This window comes from Alligator mississippiensis, chromosome 1, assembly GCF_030867095.1.
Source record: "Alligator mississippiensis isolate rAllMis1 chromosome 1, rAllMis1, whole genome shotgun sequence".
NCBI lineage: Eukaryota > Metazoa > Chordata > Crocodylia > Alligatoridae > Alligator > Alligator mississippiensis.
Window position 1 is genome coordinate 222,659,743 of NC_081824.1, and position 27,843 is coordinate 222,687,585.

Consider the following 27,843-nt stretch of genomic DNA (forward strand, 5'->3'; position numbering starts at 1 on the left):
CAAAAACTTTTTAAGGCTAAAGTATTAAAAATGGCTGCCTAAAGTTAGGCCCCCCAAATCCACCTGTACATTCCTACACACCTGTCCTCATTTTAAAAAAGAATATTTTGTCCAAAATGTTTAGGTGATATTTTTGCATTCCAATAGAACATAATGAGCAAACACATGACTAAATCCACATAAAAGCATATTTCCCTCCAGTGAACAGTAAACAAGAGTATCTCAACACTCCTGCATACATACCAGTGCTCCGTTTTCACTTGTCCAAGGACTGGGATTAGATTCAAGTCTACTGGCACAGACCATAAGTCTTTCTGGAAAGACATGCAGCTCTAAATAAAATAAAAAAGCCAATACATGTATTTTGGGTATATAATATAGAATTTGCAATGGCAACATGTACTACATTTTGTCAATCAGAACGGTTTATATTTTTAAATGCACAATAATTTATTTCCTAACAGCCTTTCTGAATTCCCTTACTCCCTCCCCTCTTTTACCCCTTATTCCCACAGTAAGAATAATACAGTTATCAATAGGGCAGGGTAAGCTCAGTTTTCCAGAAGACATGCTGGACTGTAAATTAGTCACCTGAGCCCCTGGTAAATTATGGTATGGAATCTACAGACAAACCCCCTCAGAATGATTTCCTTTGCATAAGTCGGATGATATTTTTTAATCTTAAATGTTTTGAGTTATCTTTATAACATAAACGGTATATTCTATCAAAGTGATGTAAAAATATGACGAATGGAAAACACCCTTCAATCTACCAGAGATTGTTTTAAAGTCTCTAGTCTAGACAATTAAGGATGGTTGCCATTGCTGAATTACATATTAGATTTAGAATAATTCCTTACAGAGTCCCCAGACCTTAATAAACAACAACAAAATATGTTCATACAAGATTAAAATGGGCTCAGAAATGAAAAACGTGAACTAATAACCTGATTGGAATAGACTAAACACAACTCAATTAGTGACATATTAATCCTACAAAAAGTGGGAGAGGGGTGCTTGGCTGTTTCAACAATATGAGGGATAAAATGAGACCTTCATACTTTCATCTAGGACTCACCTGAGAAACTGATAGACTTTAATGTTGCTTATATTTTAAAAACAATGAGCCACAGTGCTCTGCCTTTGTCAAAAGGAGAAGAGACAGGTATAAGAAAACTGAAGCTGATCTTACAGAGATCCCTGAAGAACATGTAATCCAAAGGAAGTGAGCATGGAGGGCTTTACAGGAATTCCTAATGACAACGGAGCCTGCCAATGGCTGTCTCTCCAAAGACTACACTGTTTCACCAGTGTACCCTGGGGTAACCATCTGACAAGTACTCCATGGCTGCTACATAGGGACTTAGTAAGAACTAATACAGTTTCAAAGAGCATTAACCCCCAGTAGGAGTAAGATATCTGTAAGCAAAGGAAGTTGACCTTTGGCTAGATCCTATCACACACCACCAAATTTACAGACCTCCAAGCTGGAAGCCTCTAGCGAGAAAAGAGAGTAGAGCTAAGGAACAGTATTTCTGATGCTCTGCACAGGCAGGCGGAGTTGAGCTTGCTTGCAGAGGGATTGCTGGTCATCTCAAATGATAAGCATTCTGACAGGTGTGTTATTTCAGCTTTAACTAAAAAAAAAAATGGGCCGGTCAGGGTGAGCAACAACTGCAATATGCAGGACTCTATTCAGATGATCTCTAGTATGCAATCCTTGTTTCTGAAATACTGGCTTTATGTTGCATAAAACATGTTGAAACCAAAGTGTTCATAGTTCTGAAAAATGTATTTATTACAGTGCAGCTAGACTACATAGGACAACAAAAACATGCAGGCTCCTATCTTGCAATGACCGTGTGTGAGAAGCAGCTCACAGCAGGATCAGGGCCTTAGGATTTCTTTTGGCAGTGTTGTAATAAGCTTTATTACCTGCTTTCACTGTTATAGTTTGCAAGATTGTCCTCTTGCTGATTATCAAAATAAATGTCTTTAGATTGAAATACGTCTTAGAAAACTGCAACGCAGCTTGGATGTAAACCAGAGAAAAATGTTGATATAAAACCCATTATTACAAACTACTTTAATATTTCAAAACAGCCAAGAAAAAGTACATGTTTACCAAAATATTTAAAATGAATACTCTAATCTTTTTTCTCTATGTGAAGTTAGACTAAACTAGTAATTATTTTTATCAGAGGAGATAAGTTCCTAAACATAATAAATAAATCCCTATAAAACATAAGAAACATTAAAAAGGCAATAATTCAAGTAGTTAATTTTTAATGCCATTTAGTTGACTGACTTTATTTTCCTTTTAATTTAAAAGATCAACTGAAAGGGCAGTGATTGTTATGGTTCCTTTTTTATTGTTGTTGGCAGAACGGGATTGATGTCACTTCCTTACAGAGCATCTTTGGCTTGAGAAAGCACGAAATGTAATTGACCTAATGATATCAACCCTTCAAGTTTTTTCTAGCACCGGGCTAAATGAAAGCTTTTTCTTGCATACACTTGTACCATATAGCTAATGTCACCAGACAGTCAAACAATAATAATGCAACTCTCAACACAACCTGTGGTTGATTCACCCTGCAGAGGGTTCATGTTGAGTGTCATTATAAATGTACAAAATCGTTTATGGCTGAGCTGACTGACCTGGGAAAGGCAGTAAACAATTTTAGAATCCAATGAAAAACCACATACCCAAGTGTGGTTCTTCCTGAAAGAAAAAGAAAGCAAAAACAAAAAAAGAACAAAAATCTTTGGCAAAAACAGGGCAGTTTGCAGGCAGTTAACCATCCCCCTCTTTGAAGGGGAGCCTTTAAGGTAAGTTCTTTCTTTAATTAAGAGCAACTAACCTACATATATTTAATGTAAGCATCTAAAACTCAGCAGTTAGACCAATACTTTAGCCCCTTGTTTAACTAGAGTCTATAGTGAAGGGGAGCTCATTACAGAGTTTCCCTTGAAACTCTCTTACCTTCCTTCACGGTAAGCTTGGCGAGGAAGCAGGTTGGCAGGGAAAACAGGACCTTTTAAGACCAAGGAGAAGTGATTCCTAAGGAAGGTCTGCTTCAAAAGAGGGCAGGAAGAGAGAGGCAGCAGATTAAGTGAGCAAGAAAAATGGCTGGAGGACATCACAATGCTAGTGTCACTGCCACTGCCAGCTCTTCTTGCCACCTGCAAGGTGTCTGTCAAGGCAGGACTACTCACCATTGAGGCTTCCACACAGTTCCTGGTTTGGTGTTGTGGAGACTGTGGCTTCCAGTGACAGCCAGGTGGAGGAGTCTTTGCCATGTGATTGGTGCCTTCTGATGGTGTCCATCAGGAAGCAGGCAAGAGAGCTTCAGGAGGAGGTGGCAAGGCTCTGAAGCATTCTCTGCCATGAGGACTCCATCAATTAAATGCTGGAGGAGACCTCTACGACTGTGGAGGGAAGGACTGACAGAGGCAGTGATAGAGAAGGAAGAGGACATGGATTCCCAGGGAGGAAGATGGAACCTAGAATCTTGAGATCTCTGCCAGCAAGCAGCAGGTTTCATCTCCAGCAGTTTGCCTGGAGAATAGATATGGAGCCCTTGCAACAGAGGAGAAGGAGCCAGTTCTGCTTGCGGAAGAGGCCAGGTCAAGCATCCGCAAAGTTGGGAGGATCAAGACCACTGCCATGAAGAGTGATGGGCGGTGGTGGCTGGAGACTCCTTTCTGCAGGGGACGGAGGTGTCTATCTGGCGGTCTGACTTGTTGTCTTGGGAGGTCTGATATTAGCCCAGAGCCCAGATCTGAGATGTCACAGAATTACTACCGAGACTCATTGGCCTTCTGACTACTATGCCATGCTGCTCAACCATGTGGGCACCAATGACACTACCAGGGGGGAACCTGAATAGATTAAAAGTGATTACAGGGCTCTAGGTGTAAGGGTGAAGAGGGCAGGATCTCAGGTGGTGTTCTCAATCCTTCTGGTCAAGGGGAAGGGCCCAGGCAGGAGTGGATACATTCTGTAGATCAATGCATGGCTGCAAGGATGGTATCACCAGTGGGGCTTTGGGTTCTTTGACCACAGGATGTTGTTCCAAAAAGAAGGACTGGTAGGAAGAGACAGGATCCACATGATGAAGAGAGGGGATGGAGACCAAAGCACGCAGGTAACTGGGGAACAGGGTGACCTGGAGGAGGCATGAGCAGGAAAGGGCAACCAGGGAGGCCTTCTCATTTTTCCTGATAAAGTAGGGAAATCGGCTAGTTACCTCAGGTGTTTGCACACAAATGCACAGAGCTGGGAAATAAGCGGGAAGAATTGGAAGTCCTTGAATAGCCAAGGAACTATGACGTGATTGGAATAAGAGAGACCTGGTGGGAAAGCTCGCATGACTAAAGTACTCTCATGGATTGATACAAACTGTTCAGGAAGGACAGGCAGGGGGAGAAGAGGAGGAGGAGTAGCTCTTTATGTAAAAGAGATGTGTGACTGCTCAGAGCTCCAGTATGAAACTGGAGACAGGCCTGCTGAAAGTCTCTGGGTTAGGGTCAGAGGGGAGAGCAATAAGGGTGATGTTGTGGTGGGTATAGACCACCAGACCAGGAGGATAAGGTGGATGAGGCTTTCTTCAAACAGCTAGTGGAAAATCCTGGTTCTCATGGTGGACTTCAGTCACCCTGACATCTGCTGGGAGAGCAATACAGCAATGCGCAGGCAAACCAGGCAGTTTTTGGACAGTGCTGGGGACAACTTCCTGCTGCAAGTGTTGGAGAGGCCAACTAGGGTCCATGCTCTTCCTGAATTGCTGCTCACTAACAGGGAAGAATTGGTGGGGAGTGTAGAAGTGGATGGCAACTTAAACAGCAGCAACCATAGAATGATTGAGTTTAGGATCCTGAGGAAAGGAAGGAAGGAGAGCAACAGAGTAAGAACCCTAGACTTAAAAAAAACCCAACAAAAAACAACAAAAAGACAGATTCTCACTCAGGGAACTGATGAGCAGCAGCAATGGATTTACAGTTAGTGGGACCCTGTGCCCCAAGCAAGGTGCAGGGCCCTGCCTCCCACCCCATGGCAGATCTGCAGGGGAATTAGCACAGCACACCTGCCACAGGGGAGAGGCGGTGGCTGGAATTTCCAGCTGGAATGGCTGAAGAAGCCCACAACCTGCTGGGCGGGTGGAAGGGCCACAAGCGAAATGCGGAAGGCTCTCCAGTTGGATGCCGGGTCCTCCCGCCTCAGGCAGTGGTGGTGGGGCCCCCTGTCATTGGGGGCCCTGTGCCACCACACGGTTTGTTTCATGGTAAATCCACCACTGATGGGCAGGATCACCTGGGAGGCCATTCTGAGGGGGAAGGGAGTCCAGGAGAGCTGGTTGTATTTTAAAGAAACCTTTAAAAGGACAGGGGTGTTCAGGAATGAACCATCCTGCTGCATAGGAAGACTAGCAAGTATGACAGAAGACTAGCTTAGCTTAGCAGGGAACTCTTCAGTGAGCTAAACCACAAAAAGGAAGCTTACAAGAAGTAGAAACTTGAACAAATAACTAGGGAGGAGTATAAAAGCATTGCTTAGACATACAGGGATGAAATCAGGAAGGCCGAAGTGCAAATGGAGTTGCAACTAGCAAGGTACATGAACAGTAACAAAAACGGTTTCTATAAATATGTCAGCAACAAGAGGAAGGTCAGGGAAAGGGTGGGTCCCTTACTGAATGGGGAGGCAGCCTAGTGACAGATGATGAAGAAAGGACTGAAGTACTCAATGCTTTTTTACCTCAGTCTTCATTGGCAAAGTCAGCTCCTAGACTACTGTACCTGGCAACACAGTTTGGGGAGGAGATGAGCATCCACCAGTGGTGAAAGAACAGGTTAGAGACTATGTAATAATGCTGGACTTTTACAAGTCCATGGGGCTGGATGATATGCACCCATCAGTGCTGAATGAGTTGGTTGATGTGACTGCAAAACTGCTGGCTATTATCTTTGAAAACTCATGGTGATCAGGAGAGGTCCCAGATCATTGGAAAAGGGCAAATATAGTGCCCGTATTTCAGAAAGGGAATAAGGAGGATCTGGGAAACTACAGACCAATCGGCCTCACCTCAGTCCCTGGAGAAATCATGGAGCAGATCCTCAAGGAATCTTTTTCTAAGTATGTGGAAGAAAACAAGGTGATTAGGAACAGCATAGATTTACCAAGGGCAAGTCATACCTGACCAACCTGATTGCCTTCTACGATGAGATGACTGACTCTGTGGATGGGGAGGGAGGGCAGTGGACATGATATACCACCCTGACTTTAGCAAGGCTTTTGATAGTCTCCCACAGTATTCTTGCAAGCAGGTTAAGGAAGTATGGGTTGAATGAACGGACTGTGAGGTGAAGAGAAAACTGGCTGGATCATCAGGCTCAGATGGTAGTAATCAATGACTTAATGTCTAGTTGGTAGTATCAAGTGGAGTGTTCCAGGGGTTGGTTTTGTTCAAGATCTTCATCAATGAACTAAAAGATGGGATGGAGTGCACCCTCAGCAAGTTTTCAGATGACACCAAGCTGGAGGTTATAGTGGATGCACTGGAGGGGCAGGGCTAAGATTCAGAGAAACCTAGGCAAATTGGAGAACTGGACCAAAATAAATCTCATGAAGTTCAGTAAGAACAAGTGCAAAGTTCTGCAATTAGATCGGAACAATCCCATGCACCAGTAAAGGCTGGGGACCAACTGGCTAAGCAGCAGCTCTGAAGCAAAGGACCTCAGGGTTACAGTGGACAATAAACTGAAGGTAAGCTAACAGTGTGCCTTTGTTGCCAAGAAAGCTAACGGCATACTGGGCTGCATTAGTAGGAGCACTGCCAGCAGATCGAGGGAAGTGATTTTTCCCCTGTATTTCAGACTTGTGAGGCCACATCTGGAGTACTATGTCCAGTTTGGGGGCCTCCACTACAAAAAGGATGCGGACAAACTGGAAAGAGTCCAGTGGGTAGTGAAAATGGTGAGGGGCTGGGGCACATGACTTATGAGGAGAGGCAGGGCTTATTTAGTCTGGAGAAGAGAAGACAAAGGGGGGATTTAATAGCAGCCTTCAACTACCTGAAGTGCGGGTCCAACGAGGTTGGAGCAGGACTGTTCTTAGTGGTGGCAGATAACAAAACAAGGAACAATGGTCTCAAGTTGCAGTAAGGGAAGTTTAGGTTAGATATTAGGAAAAACTCTCTTACGAGGAGGGTAGTAAAGCACTGGAACAGGTTACCCAAAGAAGTTGTGGAATCTCCATCCTCAGAGGTTTTTACGACCCAGCTACACAAAAGCCTTGGCTGGGATGATCTAGTTGGGGATGGTCCTGCAGGAGGTTGGACTAGATGGTCTCCTGAGGTCCCTTCCAACCCTAATTTTCTATGATTCACCTGAAGTGAATCAAGATAACAGAAACATTGTTTTTATATTCCCTTTTTTTTCTCTTATTTGTGAAAACTGCTATACAAATAAATAAGAACTGACTGCTTACCACGATACTGGTCTTCTACAACACAACGCAGATTCACCCATCTTTTCATAAAGTAGGCTGTGATATGAAAACTAGCACCTGAAACAAAATAATGTGATAAGTATAAGGGTATTTGAGCTTTTTATCGCAAAATTTTAGATCTCCTAAGATAATCACCTGATTACTTGGTGAAAAAGAAGCTTCAGATATACATGGCTCCAAAAGGAACATATTTAATAAGAACCTATTTAAAATTAAGACTAAAATGACTGATGTCCAGCAGAAGGACAGGCACTTTAAACCAGACCAGTTACATTAACCAATCATAGAAATTATTTTTCATTAATTCACTGTCCACATAAGGTGTCTGACTGGCAGCCACAGCCCTGAAGAAAGACCCTATTGATCCTGATAAATGTTAATCATCTGAAAACCTATTAACTTTATAAGATAATGCTAAAGCCAATGATTTTGTGGTTAAGGTACTAGAGCACAACGCAGGAAACTCCATGCCACTTTCTACTCCGTCAAACTCCCCAAAACACTGGACAAGTCATTTAGGCTTAGATCCACAAAAGGTATGCAGCTACCCAATTGTTACCGAAATCAATGGAAGTTAGTTACCCAAATACGAGTTAGGTGCCAAACTACCTTTGTAACTCATGATCTACGTGCCTAAGTTCATTCTGTAGAATGGGGATAATTCTCTCCCCTTCCTTAAGGCGATGTTGCAAGGTTAAACTGACTACCTTGTGTAGGGTATTCAGACACACTGGGAACAAGTAGCACTGAAAAGCTTAAAATTCAATATTATCATCACTTTCATATCATACCAAAAGACTCCAAAAGTTGCAAGAAAAGATGTAGGACCAAAAATCCCCATTCCAGTTTCAGCCAGTAGAGCCAGTCGAGTCATGAAGGCATAAATGTTGGCTCCTCTCTTTATGGGTACCCCTGCATTTGCATTCCTTCCTGAGCACTACAGTCCAGAGTTCCTCAATGTTCAAAAGGCTTCCTGAAACTTCTCTTGAACTGAAGTTCCACTGCACCGCCATCAGATTCATTTGCCACAATTCATCTCCCAGTAATTTATCAGCCATCTTTTTTCCTCTAAGAAGGCAACCTAATACTTTAAAGATCAAGTCAGGATGTGACAAGTTAACCACCCCTTAAAAATGATGCATGCTTGAGAAAACTTTGGATGTGGTCCATCACCTTTATGAATTGCCTATTTACAGAACATGATTAAAGAAAATTATTGTTAGCTACTGCTAGTTTGGCACCCACTGTCTTTTTGACACACTACTAGTAAGGTTAGCCAAATCAAAGATTATAGGACATTGTGCTTTATGTAAACAGTTGTTACTGTGACAGTACTATCAGTGCTTTCTACTGTGATCGCAATAATACTTGAACAGAGTAATGTTTATAAAAACGTGACTCTTCACACATGTTTCTGAATCAAGAAAATGGATAACTAAATAAGAGGGGCTCTCCTTCAGACTGCATCTAAAACATTAAACGTGCATGTCACATCCGCTGGGCAGTTTTCTTTTTATTAAAATGTCAAACAAAAAGGTGAAAATCTTTTGCTTTTTTCAGTGAAAAACAGTATTTCATTTCTGAATGGAATCAGAGTGGCATGCGCATTTGTTTATTTTCCTGGGTGTTCTGGTGTTCTGCAAGATGTAAGTGTTTAATCATATGTGACTGACTAGCTGCCTGAGCAAATCAAAACCTTTGATTTATATAGTGTAGGCTCTTTGGAGTAAGAAACAAAATAAACCCCACTCACAATCAAAAACAGATCTACAATACTACAATCTCAGTTGTCCTTTAGCCTTTTGCTAGTGCATGATTTCAAGTTGTCTTATGCTGCTGACAGAAGATTTGGAAATCAGACACTGTTTAATAGAGGTCTATAGTTTTAACCCCTTCACTGACTTTTCCATGATAGAACCTTTCTTCCTGCACAAAAGTGATTGCTATAGGGCTCCATGGGAAGCTCAGTCACATACCATTCTACTTACCAATCTATCACCTGGGGTTGCCTTGAAGTATGTACTCTACCATTCTGTCCTGTAGCTCTCCAAGTCTTACTATACCATTTACATCAAGGTTGTCCAACTCATCTTGCGTCCCAGGAAGGTCTAGACCATGGGGCTCCTTGCAGGTTGGATTTGTACTGCAGGGCTCCTTATGAGATTGATCTGGCCTAGTGCCTGGGGCAGCAGCAGTGGGGCAAGCAGCCAACGAGCCAGGTACACTCTTGCCATGGCAGAAGCATGTAAGTGGTACTGGGCCAAGTGGTTGTAGAGCAACTGATGGCTGTGTCACACAGCCCTCGCTTGCTCCTCTGCCACCAACTGTCCGGCCCTACAGGACCCTGGACTCTGCAGCAGGCCATGCCCACTACTAGTCATGCATCTAAATTTTTAGCCCAGTGGAAGGCCAATTAGAATCTTTTCTTTTAAACCAAATCTAAAGCGTATAAATTACTGAATTGGCAGCTCTAGACACTGACCTCCTGTTTCCATGCTCATAAGCTTTGTGGATACAAGAGAAAAGACACCATCGACTGTGCCTGACCAAGCTGTCCCCACACTGCTTCACCAGAATGCATCAAGCCTGAATTGAGACAGACTGACTTACAACAAGACAGAAGTCCAGTCTTCATAATCATCTACTTGGCACTTCTACCAAAAATGCCAATGATTGCTAACTGTGGTCAAGGTTTGACGATGCGTATATCTAGAGAGTACAATATATTTTAACACAGCATTAGACTGCAGACTTCTGACCTGCTCCATTCAATAATGCAACAAAACCAAAACACTGCTCTGCCAAAGGCAGCTGATAACAGTTTTGCTACAATGCTACCAGTACTGCACTGTTGTTCTCTTTCTGCTTTTTCCAAGTGAAAAGTCCTGACAAACATCCCCATTTCCTACATAACAAGATATGAAATGAAGACACGTGGTTGTTTCTTCCCATTTGAAGAATCTGTGCATTTTACAGACTTCACCGTGTAAATTACCAACAGAAAATCAGAAAAGGCCTTTTCAAATTTACCATAAATAAAGCAAAATCTAAACTGCTGTTAGTGTCATTATTTTTCATGACTTCGAAATTATACATGTAAGTCGTCATAACTACATTCCAAAAAAAAATCACGGAAACAATGGAAACCAGAATGTGACTGAACAAAGGCAGTCCTATAGAAAGGCTGCAGTTTCATTTAAGCTGTAATGTGCTCTAGTGAGTAATGTATTTTAAGGGAGTGGTAATTTGCCCTGCTTGTCATATTTCACAGTCCCAGGACACTGAGAGGAAATATCAGACATTGAGTTTTTACTGTAAAACTATCCAGCAACACTTGTTTTCCAAAGGAGTTACAGCCAAGTTGACTTGAGCTTCCCCAAGGCTGCCAAGAAGAGTCTGTGGTACAGTGTATAATAGTGGAAAGCCCTCTCCCACGGCTATTAGAGACCATTCATCTGGGAGCCTGGGAAAATGCCTTTGAGCTGCTGAGTTATCTGGAGTAGCCTGGCAGGTGTTCACTTCTCAGCAAAATTTGGCACCTGCATGGCTCTGTTGCTGAATTCAGCAACCCTTCTCCAAAACCACAAGACAGGCCTAAGAAGGCCTATTGCCCCCAAAACATTTTCATACCTGACACTCCTACATTTTTGACTATACAGCTTTTTCTTGCTGTCTTCTAAAACATTAATTTTTCTCACAGGCTAACAGATTATTTTGGATTAAAACTGCCCTTACAGTTGGAAAGTACAACATTTTTATCTTGTATGCACTAAATGATTTAAAATGTAAACATGAACTAGTAATATTAAATGATGAAATAGGCATACAAGGTTTGTCAATTAAAATAAGGAGTCTGAATACTGCATATAATGCATATGAATCCACACAGATAAAGTCATAGTACTAAAATGATTCCAGTATTTAAGGTTTTAATTTTTCAGTATACTATAGATATGTTATTACATGGCTTTTAGTGAGGTTTAATTTATTAGTAGTTATTTCCTTTGTATTATTCACTCTCATGCTATTGACAGACTGAAGAAGCATTGTAATTCTAAATCTAAACCTGTTTTAGGGTTCTTGTAACTTTCCAAAAAAGGGTTTCTCAAGTTTATTCTCACCCAACAGTTGAACTATTTTCTAAGACCTCAGTAAAATTTCTGTTGATGGTTCTGAAATAGACATGAATGACAAAACACTGATTATAATCTGGTAAGAAGTAATTCATATTCTGTTTTGTTATCAAAAAAATAAAAATGGCTTGTTTTTAATGCATCAAACACAAGGAGGATGCATGCTTTGGCCAAGTCAGAGCATAATAATTGAAAACTGTATGTGAATACAGCATATTGTGCACAAGTAACCCTGCAAATTCCTCTCTTCTGGTCATTTAAATCATTCAGTTACTTACTCAGATCAAATTACAGCATTTGCAGCCATGCTCTCTAGAGAACGCAAAATTCAAATCTAGTGTGGTAGGCCAGGAGGTGATTCTCTGTGAAGGCAATCACCAAGACTTGATGAGAACTTTCTGGTACTCTGTAGGGTATATAAATTCTCTGACACGAACAGAAGTTACACAAAAGTTAGTGTTGGCTGTGCAGCCTAATGACTATATGGACAAATAAATTCACTGGGGTAGACCCTCACCTGATACAAGTTGTTACAGGGACAGTAACAGCTTGTGACAACTCAAACCAGCTGAGCTCTGCCCTGCTGGTAGCTTTTTTCCTTCACAAAACCCAGTTTTCAGTTGTCTCGCCATCCTGCGTATTCTTTAAAACATTTTTTATAGATGTTTACATACAAGCACACAAATAAATGCTAATTTAAAATTACCCAAGTAGAATATGCAGGTTTTAAATGCAGGATACATATAAGACCAGTGGTTCTCAACCTTTTTTAGACTTAAGGTACACAGTGCCATAGCAACAAAGTTTGGCACCCAGGGCAAAGCCCACAGCAGCAACCCGCCCTCGCCCCGCACATATATCTGGGGGGCACACGCCCCACCATGCTTGTGCATGCAGCAGCAGGAGATGTCCGTCCCTGAGCCCCACCAAACGATCCGCTTGCAGCTCTGTCCCATGCCCCACCCTGGCTGGGCAGCGCCTGCTGGCACCCTTTTGCTTCAGTGCCCAGGGCAGTCACCCTGCTCGCCACCCCCCTTGCTATAGCACTGAAGGCAAACCTCCTTAGACTCAAGGTATTCCTCAGAAAATCCCAGCTCTTAGCTTTCTCTCTTTTTTTTTGACTACAGAAGAATAATCCAGCGATTCTTCTGTTGCAAAAGCCTCAGAAAGATCACAACAGGTCAGAATATTGTCTTGTTTGAATGGATTACTATTTGAAATCTTTGTATTTATCTTATGAATCATGTGTAGGTGTTTGCACACCTTTATTGAGTGACAGCCTGGTTGAGAATACCTGATAGAGACTGTAGCACTGGTTCACAAACATTTGGGTGTAGCAGTGAACTACCTAAGAATATAAATCTTCCTACATATTTTCTGTTTGTGTGCACATTTGGGAGGTAGGAATAGGAGAGCCAAGGAAATCAAGCTCAAAATACTACATTAATACAATGTTACAGTTGAGATGTTCTGTGCCCAAAAGTCAGAAAATTCCCTTTTATGGTTCACTGAGATCCCTGGTAGACGTTACACTTAAGATGTGATTAACCAGTTAATCACGTCTTATGTAGTAACCCAGTCATATGCTCATGAAATTAATGGCACAATAACATGGAATAAGCCACAAAGGTATTACACATATGCATAACAACTTTGCGGCTGCTTTCTATCATGCCTTAAACTGAATATGTAAAAGGACTCCAATACATTCCTGAGGCTGGAAGTACACTGGAGTAAAGGGCTCTGATGTGCTCTGGCAGCTGGGACTACCTATCAGCTGACTGATGCTCCAAACCTGGGGCACCCTGGGCACCTGGCTTGTTACTTGCTCCCCCTACACCAACGATAGGACCCCTGACCCCGTAATTGTGCCTCCTGCCATGCACGAGTGGCATGGCAAGAGGCACAATTGTTGGGATCGTGGATCAGATCCCATCATGCCTTTAACTCTGTCAGCAGCCTTAGCCACTACTACACATGATATGTATATAAGATCTGATCCTGCACACATATGAGCATGTGACTAATCTTACTTTTGCAAGCAGTCCTAGTCCTCTTCTGGATGTCTTGTAAAATTAAACATAAAATAGTCAAAATTACTTTATTTTTTTTTACTTTGCTCCCCCTTTATTCATCATTGTTAATAAAAATACACTCTTTCCTGTCAGCTGAACTTTCCCTTACACATCCAGGCCATATGACACTTCTCTTCTTTTTCTTCCATATCAGAACTCAATTCTGAATTTTATATTTTGGCACAAAATGTTACATCTCTTGTAAAGACTCTCTTAATCTCCCCTCTGTACTATTACAATCTCCTCCTGTTTGGATTCTCAAACACCTACCATGCGTCACCTCTTAATTCATGAAAAAATACAACTATGATTTATCTTTTTTTTTTGTCAATTGCTTTGATCATTTCAGCACTCCGTTAGCTTCCACTCTCCTCAATGTCAGATTCAAGATTCTTATTCTGACCTTAAAGGAACTTCACACCTCAGACCCTACCTCCTTATCCATGACTTTTGTTACTGTTATCTGCCACCATGTTAGTTTCACCTACCTTTTTACTGGTTCTCTGTAAAAATGCGTTCATATATTTTCCATGCCACCAACATACATGAAACACCCTTCTAGAACTTATGTAGACTATTAGCCTCTCCTCAAGACCGATTTCTGCTACAATGCCTACAGCAAATCAGGCAAAGTATAACTGGCTGGGCTCTGAAGCAGCTGAGGAAAGTCAATTTTTGTTCATTTCAAAGGAATATAGAGATATCTGTAATTCCCTCCCTCTTTCCCTGCCTTTCGTCTCTTCTCCTCTTCTGTTCTAATCCTGGAAATTAAGCATGTGCAATTTTACTCCAGAGATTTCTCTAGCTGACTATGAGACCGTGATACTGACTACTTACAGGGCCTGTAAAAATCGCAAAGTAAACAAAGCAAAAAAAAAATCTTTCCGTTATGGTTACTTTAAGGATGGCTGTTTAAAAAAAAAAAAAAGGGGTGGGGGGAGAGAAGATGAAGGTATGACTTTAAGTTGGTATGTACTACTAAGAACACTTATCTGTCCCACATGCCATTCATGTTTTGAAGCCAGTGAGAAACAAAGTAAAACTGACCAAAATGGGGAAAAAACATTCTGTTTCCACTGGCCAAACTGAATGAAGTGCTACAAAACAGGCTGACAGAGCAGCAGTGAATAGTATATTACAAGTGAAAAAAAGAGTTTGGTATGAATAAATTAGAATATGAACAAATTTGTTTTTAAACTTTTATACATATATATATATATATATATAATATTTCAAAGTTTGGCGCCCAGGGCAAAGCCCACAGTGGCAGCCCGCCCTTGCCCCACGCACACACATACATACACACACACACACACACACACGCTCTCTCTATATATTATACATATTTGTGTGTGTGTGTGTGTGTGTATATATATATATAAAATAAAGGGCTTAGTCTGTCTATCTGTTCATAACACTTTTGGACAACTGCGCATGCGCCGCTAAAAGGGCCAGCAGTGATTGGCTGTGGGGGCTCTGCGTCCTTAGGCAGGGATGCAGGAGCCCTACTGCGCTGCAGGAGGAGGTGGAGGCGGGTGGGATGGGGGGAGGGAGGAGCTGCTGCTGCTGCCACCTCCTCAGGTGGAGGGAAGCCCTGATGCTCTGTGGGAGGAGGTGGAGGCGGGAGGGCAGGTGGGGGGGAGGAAGCTGCAGCAGCTGCAGCCGCTGCTACCACCTGAGGTGGAGGGAAGCCCCATTGCTCCATGGGAGGAGGCAGAGGAGGGTGGGTTGGGGGGAGGGAGCTGACACCACCACTGCCTCAGGCAGAGGGAAGCCCCGCTGCTCTGCGGGAGGAGGACGAGGAGAGCAGGTAGGGGGTAGGACGCCACCGCCACCACCTCTTCAGGCAGGGGAGCAGCCCCATTGCTCCATGGGAAAAGGGAACCGCTGCACCAGAGGCTGGAGAAGGTGGCAGCAGCACTATATACATGGCCGGTCCCAAAGGGTGAGCAGGAAGCGGGGGGCATGTAAACACTCCCTGAAACACTCCACCATTCATGTGGCTAGTGTGTGTATGCATACACACACACACACACACACACACACACACACACACACACAATGTGTGTATGTGTATATATATGTGTGTATGTATATATAGGTGTGTGTGTGTGTGTGTGTGTGTGTGTGTGTGTGTGTGTGTGTGTGTGTGTGTGTGTGTGTAATTTTATGTCCTATGAATACAGGATTTTAATTTGATACTCTCCCTTAAAACAGAAAAGAGAAAACATTTTTTCTCACTAGAAGAGCTTAAACAAGCCAAAGGCATTTTTGTCTAAAAACTGTTGCACAAGCACTTTCCCCAGGCAATGACCTTGCATTCCATGTTTCAGTCCAAGGAAAGGTTTACAGTTTAAATAATCTCAAGACAGAATTCATAGGGCAAGTGCTTAAAACTGGAGCATAATCACAAACACTAAGTTAATTATGTATAATTTTCAAAGCAAGACTACCTTTGTTGGTTTTAGTTAATGCCTGCAAAGAAGAACATTTTACTCAGCAGCTGCAAGGCATCAGAAACCATGAATTCAGCAGGGGTAAAAGTGAGGATTCAAGCCCTTGCACTCCCACAAAAGAAAAAAATAAAGGCCCAAATTGTTGTCTATACTTAAATCCAATTACAACTCATCCACATAGCAACACCCACATTTCTTAGTTGTATTAACCAGTAATGCTAGGTACCCTCCTGTGGAAACTACAGTTAGTCCACTGAATTCAGTGCAGCTTCACCAGTTTACCCCAGGATAAGGAGCTGGACTACAGTGAATTGTGATATTATGCACAAGTGATTTTTTCTTTCCCTTTTTGCAATCTTAACTAAGGAGCAAAAGTACAGCTGATACAGAAGGGAGGAGGTACTACATACAGAAGTTTGAAGCTGAAATAAGTCAAACAAATGTCAGTATTACATCAGCTCAAACACACACTTTTTATACTGTAACTTACATTTAAAATTGCTCTCTTTTCAGTATTGCCATAAGTTACTGTTGTGAACCTGATGCTGGCACCTGCAACAGAACCTAAATGCTTTTCAATTAAAAAGATAGTGAAAATATTCTGCAAATATGAGATTATTTACTTTTATCCTTTCCCCCCCAAAATCTAGTTGGTCAATTTAAATGTCTGTTTCAAATGGATTTAATTTAATGACATTTTTTAAAAACAAGTGTTTTTCTCTGAATATTTTTAATGATAAAGTGAGTTACATTTTATTTGCATTTATGACACTGATAAAATTCACTAAATTCAATTAGTATGTCCAGAAAGGATCCACAAAATTGTGGTTTTTTTCAGTTTTCAGGTGAAATGCCTTGCCATTTACTGTAGTGCTACTTTGACTAAGTTTTAGTCATTTACTTTTTTCAATAAATTATTTTACAAATTAAGGCCCTGACCTGCAAAGACTTATACAGGCATTTTACATTGAAAGTAGCCCTTCTGCAGTCACAGTGAATATTTACATATGTAAAAGTAAGCACATGTATAAATCTGGGTATGATGTGGCCCTGAAATACATAAACATGGCAGGCTGCCTCAATCTTTCACATGCAAACATACATGATGGCAATTGCATGAGTAATCCCGTTAAGCATTTCACATGAACAAAGAAAATATGCCTGTTTCTGCAGGACTGGGGTCCTTAGTCTTTATTTCAGTTAACCTTTCAATCAAGCAAATACAAATTTCTAAATACAGGTTACATGACAAATAATGAACAGAAACAAGTAAGAACATGATGCTGTTGTATCAAAAATGTTACATTTTTTCTCTACATCTGTCATGTGACAATGCAGTTTAAGAAAAAGAGAACACTAAGCAAAATGTTGTGTATTATGACAATATCAACATTAAGAGCTACTACTCATCTGTCAAACATGTAAAAAGTCCCTGAAGCTGACTTTTGTTACAGTGAAAGTAACAAGGGCTTTGACATTCAACATGCATTGCTATAAGAATTTTCTTCTTTTTTAAAACTGTTCTCCTCTGGACAGCTAGTGGTGCTTAGTATCATGTTTTGGCTGGTACTTGTAAGAACAGAAAGGGTTAAAGATGTGTAAAACAGATTTTCTCACAGTTTAGTGAGAGCAAAACACCACATTTAGGAAACCGACAGCTAGAGGGTCAAAACATTACACTTCCAGGTCAAACTTCTGGTTGCAATTAAGTAAAACTCCTCCAAGCATTTCTAGGGAAATCATATTTCTTTCAGTTTTCTTTTTAAACCCTACTTTCTCACTTACATTGTAACCACAACTCTTTTAGTCTCTAGCAACATTTAACTCAAGTGTACCTGAAGATTTTCAAGGAACTTGACATTTCATTTTACTATAAAAAAGCAAACTCTCTCAATTTTTCCATCCGTCTCATTTAGTGAGAAGCTGAGGTAGTTTAAGAAATGAGTTAATTAAAGAGATATTTATATTGAAAAGAACCCACAAAACTGAACTCTAGTCAATTTAAAAATGGGTTTTAAATTTTTTTTTTCAGAAATCACATGGCCTACTTCTGCCTTCCTCTAGTGCTTGTAGTTATATAGTCATATATTACCTACTTTCATAAAATATTTTTCTCTGCCTTGTGACTGGGTAAAAGGCCTCCTCAAACAACCATAGACACTGATTAATATCTCTATCCTACAAACATACACACACATTAACTTTTTACTCAAAAAAATTGTATTAGCAGTTTTGATTTCATGAGCTGTTAATGTACTTTCACTGTATTTTCACTGTAAAAGAGCATCTCTTCCCTTAACTTTTCAAACTTGTTTACATTTCACTACCGAAATATTAACAAAGATTTTGTTTAAATAAAAAGGATTATAAGAGATTTTTATCTCAGGGGAAAAGGGGAAAAAGGAGGTATGCATTATGGCCTAAGTGGGAATGGTATTCTGGAAATAATGAGAAAATGAGAAAGACTGCCTGAAATGGGCCAGTAGAAGAGTTGCGTATGGGAGAAAGAACATAATCTTTGTTAATAAGAAATCTGTCAAAGTAAAGGGGAAAAATGCTGAGTCGGATGAAAATATTGTGTTACATGGCACAGAAGGACGTGTTGTGGTGGTGCTGGGGAAGTTTAATTAGTTTGTTGGTCTTTCACCTTCTGCCTTCACCTTCTTAATTGGTAAATTGAGGATCTACTGACTACCTTGACCTCTATAAGAGGAACAGACAACATGATGAAGATGAAATGGAAAGAAAAAAGGAAGATACTCATTTTGATCTAATGGAGGTAAGAGTGCCTTGACTGTGGATTGATGATTAGAAAGTGGGGACTCAATATGAAGGTGCATTTGTTTGCAGTAAGTGGAGTTTTGGGTTGAGAAGTTTTGTGAATTATTTACATTTATTATTTGACAGCCTCAACATTCACATTTATGTACCATGCTGTGGTAGAAATGCATTAGGATGTTGAAAGGGCTGGTCAATGCAGCCTTCATTTAGGACTGTGCAGATCCATGTAGGCTGGGGAAGAGAAAAGCCTGCACTGGACAAAGGACAGGAATGAATCACTTGTACAGCAGAAGCCTGTGTCTCTGGATCTAATAATAGTGCAACTGGTCCTGTTACCTTTCATGAGCAGGATTGTTCGTAGACTGAATTTACCCGTGAGAGTCATACTTTTTTATATAAGCAGAGTGGCTAATAAATACAGAATAATTTAACTGGCAAGCACACATAACTAAGCACAAACTGAAATGCATTACTCAAATGTCTGTGTCTATGGTTTGCTTCAGCTGGGAAGGTGGTGTGGTTCCATGCATTTTTTGTGACAATATGGGAATAACAAACAGTACCCACCTCCCAGGAGTGTGTTGGTATGAAATTCAGATTAGACTGGTGTTGGTAGAATTCTGAAGAAAATTCCATTAAATAAAAAAGAGTGGTAGCACCTGAAGTGGATTAAGATGGTCACTCAAACAATAAATACTGAAATGGTGATTTGTTACTGATCTTTTTCTCTACTCAATGCTTAAAAAGATCTGAAAGAAAGTACTACATTTGGTTTTGAAATCTGATGTTCTTCACAAACCACATTTCCAGGTACCAGGAGATTACAGGAGCTTTAGAATCTCACTAGCAATCCCTTGCAGTCGAGGATGAATGTCTTCCATGCTTATCTTATGTGTGGGTTCAAAGATGCCTGATGAGGCCTACCCGGGATTGACAGACTCTGTTGCCAGACCCATGTTTCCATGTGAAGTGGGTGGCTCGAGGTTCTCGATTTGGTCTGTGACATGCTGCTTCTGCCACTTCTGCTTTTCCATCTCCTGTAGTCATCATAAGGTACTAAGATCCTTGCAACAGACTCTTCTTCCATTTGGGGCAATCCTGGGGGATAAATCTAAGTTGATGCTCATGCTGCATTTTTTTCAATTTGTCCTTGAAGACATCTTTGAAGTGCTTTCTCTTACCTCTTGAGCATACACCTTGACTGAGCTGGGTGAATAAAGCTTTCTTAGGGAGTCTGGAGTTGGACTTCAGGAAGATGTGGCCAACCCAGCAAAGTTGATGTCAAATGATCATTGCCTCAATGCTCATGGTGTTGGCTTGCAAGAGGATGCTAACATTGGGGTGAATGTCTTCCCACTGGATTCGAAGGATCTTCCACAGGCAGCGTTGATGGTTGTAAGTGGCTATGACTCATTTGAGTCTGCCACTGAGGTCTAGGGCTCCAATTTGTCAAGCACCAGTTCTTGGGACCTGACAGCTTGACCTTGCTGCCTCTTGTTAGCAGGACATGCCCTCTGTTTTCCCCACCACATCTTAATCTTTTAATAAGAAGGGAGGGTCCTCAATGGTTTATATCTACCCCCACGAGTGGCTTGTTGTTTCTTAGGGCTCTGCCTCCCCTTACACCCTGTTCTTACACCAACCAGGTCTTATGGTGCCATTGGATGGTAGGATAGCACAAACCTCACACCTGGGCTTCAGCTTGGGTAGATGGTCTCAGAAATTTAGTGAGAGTCCCCCTTTGCTCTGTTAGGGTAATCTATGGATCTGGCAGGTTATACTGCCTATGTATACGTTTTTTCTTCAATATTTAGCAGCCCCCCTTATGACAGTTCTAAGGGCTTTTATGGCTTTGTCCATCAGGACTAGCTTGTCAAGTCCTTACTTTTTCCTTTTCTGGAGTCACTTTACCCTTAGCATGACCCTGAGGCCCCATTCCCCACTTTTGGAAAGGACTGACAATTTGTCACTCTTTTGCCAGTCCAGAGAAGCAAGCAACACCTCTCGATGCCTCTGCGTTATGCCATCAGCTCTTCCACGGCATGAAGCTGGTTGCTCCTCCACAGTGTGAAGCTGGGCCCCCTTGGTGCTGAGGCTCCTCCAAGCCTCAATCAGAAGAGCAGGCTCCGTTCTGCTCCTTTCATCCCTGCTGGGGCAATCTCAGGTCTGGGTCAGAGCTCCAGCAGCCGTGCTCCCAGGCCTCTGTTCTGTCTTCAGCTGGTGCATGCCACATCTTTATGACATCCTCCGCTCTGCGCCAGCGAACCTGGATCTGGTATGAGCTAATAAAGCAGGGTGGCTGTGGTGCTGGGAAATCTCCAGACTATGCCACCAGCGTCATTCCCTGGCAAGTCTCTGCTCCTGGAAGGAGCAGCTGCCTCCATGCCCCACCCCTGGGGACTAATGGGGGTGCTTCTGGGGGTCTCATCACCCAAATAAAAGTCGTTGGGGTACAACAATGGCTTGAGATGTCTCCTGTACACTGTCCACATCTAAGCTCCATACAGTAAGGCAGAGATCACAACTGTTTGATAAACCATGAGCTTAGTTTTGGATCTGATGTCACAATCTTTGAACACCCATTTCCTCAGCTGTCTGATGGCTGTACTTGCAATTTTGAAACAATGTTGGATTTCTTCATTGGTATCCGCCTTCTGTGAGACATGACTTCTAGGGTATGGAAAAAACTCAGCATTCTCCGGAGTATCACTGTGAATCTGAATTACTGGAGCTGGGAAGCGTTCATTACAAGTTTGTTGATGGAGGACCTTACTCTTCTGGATGTTAAACATCAGTCCCATTTTCCTGTATGCTTCAGTAAAGATGTCAATGACTGTCTAAAGGTCTGCTTCCAAGTGAACACACACTACGGCATCATCAGTGTCCTGGAGCTCAGTGGTTGGGATGGTTTTGGTTTTGGCTTGGAGTTGGATGAGATTAAACAGCTTACCATCAATTCAGTAGTTTAGCTCCACACTCTGACTAGAAGCTTTTAAGGAGTAATGAGAAGAGGGTTGAGAGGACATGGTAAGTATTGAGAAGAGTGTTAGAGAGATGATGCAGCCTTGCTTAACTCCCATCTTAACCTCAAAAGGATCTGTAAAAGATCCATTACTAAGAACCACAACTCATATACTATTATGGAACAGGCAAAGAATGGTGATGGTGATGCATTTTGGTGGGCATCTGCACTTCAGAAGGATCCTCCACAGTGCTTCTCAGCTGACAGAGTCAAAGGCTTTCATGAGGTCAAAGAAGGCCACGTAGAGAGGCTTATGTTATTCCCCATATTTTTCCTGCAGCTGGCAGCAGTGAAGAACATGTCAGTTGTGCCTCTTGATGCCCTAAACCCACACTGAGATTCTGGGAGCAGCTCTTCAGCAAGTAGAAGGAGGTGGTTCAAGGCAGTTCCCACAATGATCTTTCCTGTTGTAAACAGCAAGGCAATCCCTCTGTAATTTCCAGAGTTGGATTTGTCTCCTTTCTTGAAGACTATCAGTCATCTGGGATTTCCTCATCAATCCAGTTCCTTAAGATTAGGGCATTGAGCTGTGATGTAAGCTCTTCTCTCCACTACTTGAAGATTTCAGTGGGGATTCCATCAGCTCCAGGTGCTTTGTCATACTTCATCTGCTTGATGGCTTTCCTCATCATGTCATGGGTCAGGGGAATTCCGAGATCGTCTCTGACTGGATGTTATGGGATAGAGCTTACTCTCACCAACAAATGAATCTTGATTAAAAAGATCTTCAAAATGCTCCTTCCAATGGGTGTCGATGGCTCTCCTTTCCTTGATCAGGTCTCTTCCATCTTTAAGTCTCAAGGGGTCAGTCCCTGAATGCTTGGATCGTAGATGGCTTTGGTGGCACTGAAAAAACCACACATAACATGGATAACAACAAGATGTTGAATCTCCTTTGCCTTGTTTTCCCACCATCTGTTCTTCATATCGCAGGTCCTCCTTTGGACCTCTGCATTGGCTTGCTGGCGACTCACTTTCTTTTGCTTAGAGTTGATGCAATTCTGTCAAGTACAAAAGGCTCTGACCTTTACCACCCCAGCTTGAAAAGGCTCCTTTACCACTTCATCTTGTAAAGATTATAAAATGGCATTATACATATATATCAGATGGTAAAGAGATAGTCCAATATCCTGGCATTAACAGACAAGGTCTTAAAATAAAAAAATATGACTCTGCCAAGTCCCCTGAAGGAAAAGTAAAGATTCTGCAATCACTTGCCTTTGGAAGGGTATGCAAAAGTTCCTCCTTGACATACTATTTCAATAGGGGAGGAGGATTGTACTGCTAAGAGAAAGTATGACATTATGCACCCTATTTCTCTGGGAAGTGGCATATATGTTGTTGATCTCTATAGCACCAGTGGAGGAAGTGCTGAAACAAACAGCACAGAGTAAAGGAATCCCAAGAGATGTAGAATGAATGTTGTATCAAAGTCTTTCCCTTTTGATGGAAGGTGTGTCATGAGTCAGTACAATGAACACAAGATAGCATTCTTTTGCCTATTTCAAATTTCTCCATTCCCAATGTCAAATGCCTCCATTTTTTTGTGCAGGGACCAGGACTCCCCCACCAAGATTCAGGACAGACTTGGGAGAGACTCTGCCAGGCCTAGGGTCAGGGAGGACTGAGTTAGGGAACTTCTGAAGGGGCTGGATGTGTTCAAGTCAGCAGGTCCAGATGCTCTCCACCCCAGGATTCTGAGGGAATTGGCAGGGGTTATCGAGGGGCCCCTGGCACGGCTTTATGAGCACTAATGGTGCTCTGGCCAGGTGCCAGATGACTGGAAGGCCAATGTGGTCTCCATTTTCAAAAAAGGGAGGAGGGAGGACCCAGGCAACTATACGCCCATTAGTCTTACTTCAATCCTGGGGAAGTTCTTTGAGAAAATTATCCAGGAGCACATCTGGGATGGACCAGCAGGGGGGATGATGCTCGGGGGCAACCAGCATGGTTTCATTAGGGGCAGGTCCTGTCAGACCAACCTGATTGCCTTCTACAATCAGGTCACAAAATCATTGGACACGTGTGTCGTGGTGAATGTAGTCTTTCTGGATTTCAGGAAGGCCTTTGATACCATCTCCCACCCCATTCTCATTAAAAAGCTAGGAGACTGTGGCATTGATGCCTACACAGTCAGATGGGTCGCAAACTGGCTGAGGGGCCGCGCCCAAAGAGTGGTGGTGGATGGGTCATATTCGACCTGGAGGGATGTGGGCAATGGAGTCCCCCAGGGCTCGGTCTTCAGGCCTGCACTGTTCAATTTCTTTATCAGCGACTTAGACAAGGGGGTGAAAAGCACCTTGTTCAAATTCGCTGACGACACCAAGATTTTGGGCGAGGTGAGCACGCTAGAAGGGAGGGACAGGATACAGCTGGACCTGGACAGGTTATAGGGGTGGGCAAATGAGAATAGGATGGGATTCAATACTGACAAGTGCAGGGTACTGCACTTGGGCCGTAAGAACCAGCAGCATACCTATAGGCTGGGGAACTCCCTTCTCAAAAGCACAGTGGCAGAAAGCGATCTTGGAGTCATTATCGATTTCAAAATGAATATGGGCCGCCAGTGTGAGGACGCAGTCAGTGAGGCTAACCGCATCTTGTCATGCATCCACAGATGCATCACAAGCAGGTCCAAGGAGGTGATCCTCCCCCTCTATGCGACACTGGTCAGGCCACAGTTGGAGTACTGTGTCCAGTTCTAGGCGCCGCACTTCAGGAGGGATGTGGCCACCATCAACAGGGTCCCAAGGAGGGCCACTCGCATGATCTGGGGATAGCAGGGCAGACCCTATGAGGAGATGCTATGGGACCTGAACCTGTTCATCCTTCACAAGAGAAGGCTGAGAGGGGACCTGGTGGCTGTCTATAAACTTACCAGGCGGGGCCAGCAGGGAATGGGAGAGACCCTGTTCCCCCGAGCACCTCCTGGGGTAACAAGGAATAACGGCCATAAGCTGTTTGAGAGTAGGTTCAGGCTGGACATTAGAAGGCACTACTTCACAGTCAGGGTGGCTGGGATCCGAAACCAACTTCCAAGGGAAGTGGTGCTGGCTCTTAGCTTGGGGGTCTTTAAGAGGAGACTGGATAGTTACCTAGCTGGGGTCATATGAGCCCAGTATTCTCTCTTGACCAGGGCAGGGGGTCGGACTTGAAGATCTACTCAGATCCCTTCCGACCCTACATCTATGAATCTATGACATTTAAAAGATGTGTCAGGAGTAGCTGTAAGAGGATATGGGTCACTAGGGAGAACTACTTGATACGTGTTCAACCCTGGCAAAAAACATACATTTTTTAACCTCTTATTCCAATAGAAAAAGGCTAAAATTGTGTGCATGTATAAGTCTACTATAAATAAAAGCTTCACTGAGCAGGTTGAGCAACACCCACTGGGACTCAAGAAAGGACAAAGCTATATCTTAAACTTGCTGTGCAGACTGGCAGTTCACACCTGACCATAGCCCCTGCAAGAAAGGGAATCATCAACTTCTACAGCACTGCTCTGAATTTTGGGCCATGAATTGCTTTCCATGGAATATGCAACTAAGGAAGGACTAAGAAGAACAAAATATATACCCCCACTAATTTCCATGCTGTGGATGCCTCAAAAAAGGTAGAGAAAATCCAGAAGCAGCTGCACATGGAGAAGGCTGTACACAGCAATCAGGGAGGAGTGACCGGGATTACAAGTAGGCATACTCAAGCTAGCTTTAATTTACCCAATTTGGGTATTATAGCAATGAAGGCACAGAGGAACAAGCTTCAGTGAGTTGTCAAGCCTGTTGGGGACCTCAGATACTTGCTCAAGCAGGCAGTCTGTGCAATTTTCTGTACGATTGCTGCCTGAACTAGCTAGATTAAAGCTAACTCTGGTATGTCTTCATGTGCTGTAGTCACACCTCTGTGGATATAATGAAAGTCCCTGCAAAGAATGCAGAGTGATGTCAAGAATGAGCTAGAGGAGATCTTTGGGATCTAAAGACTGAACCTCCAGTTTCTTTCTCTGGGGTGTCAAACCCCAAATTTCCCTACAATTCAATCCAGCAATGGTCATGGAAAAATTAGATTTAAAGCTGCTAGGCAGGATTTTCTTTTCTTTTTGTTTTGGTCACACAATCAGGATTACCAAACAATTTAAAACTTTACAGTGATCTCATGAAGTTAGTGGAATAACAGAACTGTTTAGATTAAGCCATAATGAAGACACTCACTCTCTACTCTACCCTTTTTCTCAACTAGAAGGCAGCAGCTTTGTTTTGTTTTTGCATTTTGGTAAGATTTTCTATTGTTTTAGACATGTTTTGAAAATAACAGATATGCATATTTTCTGAAGTAAGCAGAAGTACTAATGTTAAAAAGGACTCGTAACAGGTCCTTACAGTTTTAACTTTTAAGTCACTATTATGTTTCTATAACCAAATGCATTGAACAGCCCCTTAAAACTGCAAATCTTATAAGCTATGACAAAGAAGTGAACAGAAACCTATACTGGCTTGAATCCTGTTCACCCTACTCATGGGAGTATTTCCACTGAAGTTACTGGGATTCCTCCCCTAAATAAATCAAGCACAGCTGACCTTTAATTATTACACAAAAGGAATTATTCTCCTACCCTTAAAACCCCATGGACATGTCATTCCAATAACCCTCAAGTCATGATGAGATCATCAATTAAATAGGACCCCAAAGACAATTCATCATCACATACTAAGTACTGGAAGGGATGGCTAACAGTCAATGGCTTGTTCATGTTTCTTTAAGCCTGTTACTAGCATTCAGTGAAATACACAAAGCCTGAAGGGATATTGCAAGCAGTGTCCTAAATAGTTCATAATTCCCAGCACTAGAAACACAAGCATGGGAGAGCAAAGTTCAAATGCAAAGTGAAAACAAGTCAAAGCAGATTTTCAGGTAAAGGTATTAATATTGCATCATTTCAAAGCTCCAACAGAATGTTTAGCCTAATTTAAACCTAAGCAACATCAGATTAGAAATTAACAGTAAACGGATATTCTCAGCATTCATCTATATCTCTCTGGGCTCAGGTGATATCTTTTATTAGACCAACAAGTCTTTTGCAAAAAAAAAAAAAAAAAATGCTCTTTAATTGCAAGCTTTCAGGCACAAACACCCTTTACCAGGCATTGGAGAAAGACTGTAAAAGTTTTCCTGGGTCATCTATATCTATAGATCATCTATATCTGTGTAATTCTGTAACTATATCTAATAAAATAATTACATTTCTTAATCAGAAATATCAGTAAAATTCAGCGTTCTAGATATGGCAGTTATTCATGCTTTAGCAACGCCCAAGATATATTTACTGAGAACTATACTCCAGGGTATATTTAAGTGATAGAAACATTACAACCATATTTGTTAAAATCTGCACAGGTTTCAAAGGAGTTAAACACCTATTTTAATGTATACCCATTACTAATATATATATTAATACATGAAAACTCACTGTCACTGAAGTGCCTTTCAGAAAAGCTAGGGTAATAGTGATCGTATCAACATTTTCAGTAGTGTTATAACTATATGCAAATAAAAGTTATTTATTTATTTGTTTGCATAGGGTGACATCTAACAAGTGTGCGGTGACAAGTGCTTTCCAGACAGACAAGAAGGAATGATCCTCAACTCAATAAGCTTACCATCAAAAGAGACAGACAGACAAGCCTAATTAAGTTAATGAGAAACCTGGTGACATTTTTTTGAAAGCTTAATGTGTCAACAAGACTCAGAGTGAAAGTGACTCTCCAGGAGGGACTTAAAAGGGCAGAATCTTTGCAGATAAACTTAGGAAAGTTTTATCACATAGAAGGCTCAACCTTGAGAATGTTGTCTTAGATTAATA

General features: G+C 41.9%; 1 protein-coding gene across 1 annotated transcript in view; it reads right to left on the bottom strand.

The window, feature by feature from the left end:
* The window catches only part of SLX4IP (SLX4 interacting protein), a 143,153-nt gene that overhangs the window by 20,990 nt on the left and 94,320 nt on the right, over positions 1-27,843 (bottom strand). The window contains 2 exon segments of the mRNA XM_059720157.1: positions 244-332; positions 7,493-7,570. Coding sequence (XP_059576140.1) covers positions 244-332; positions 7,493-7,570 — 167 coding nt within the window.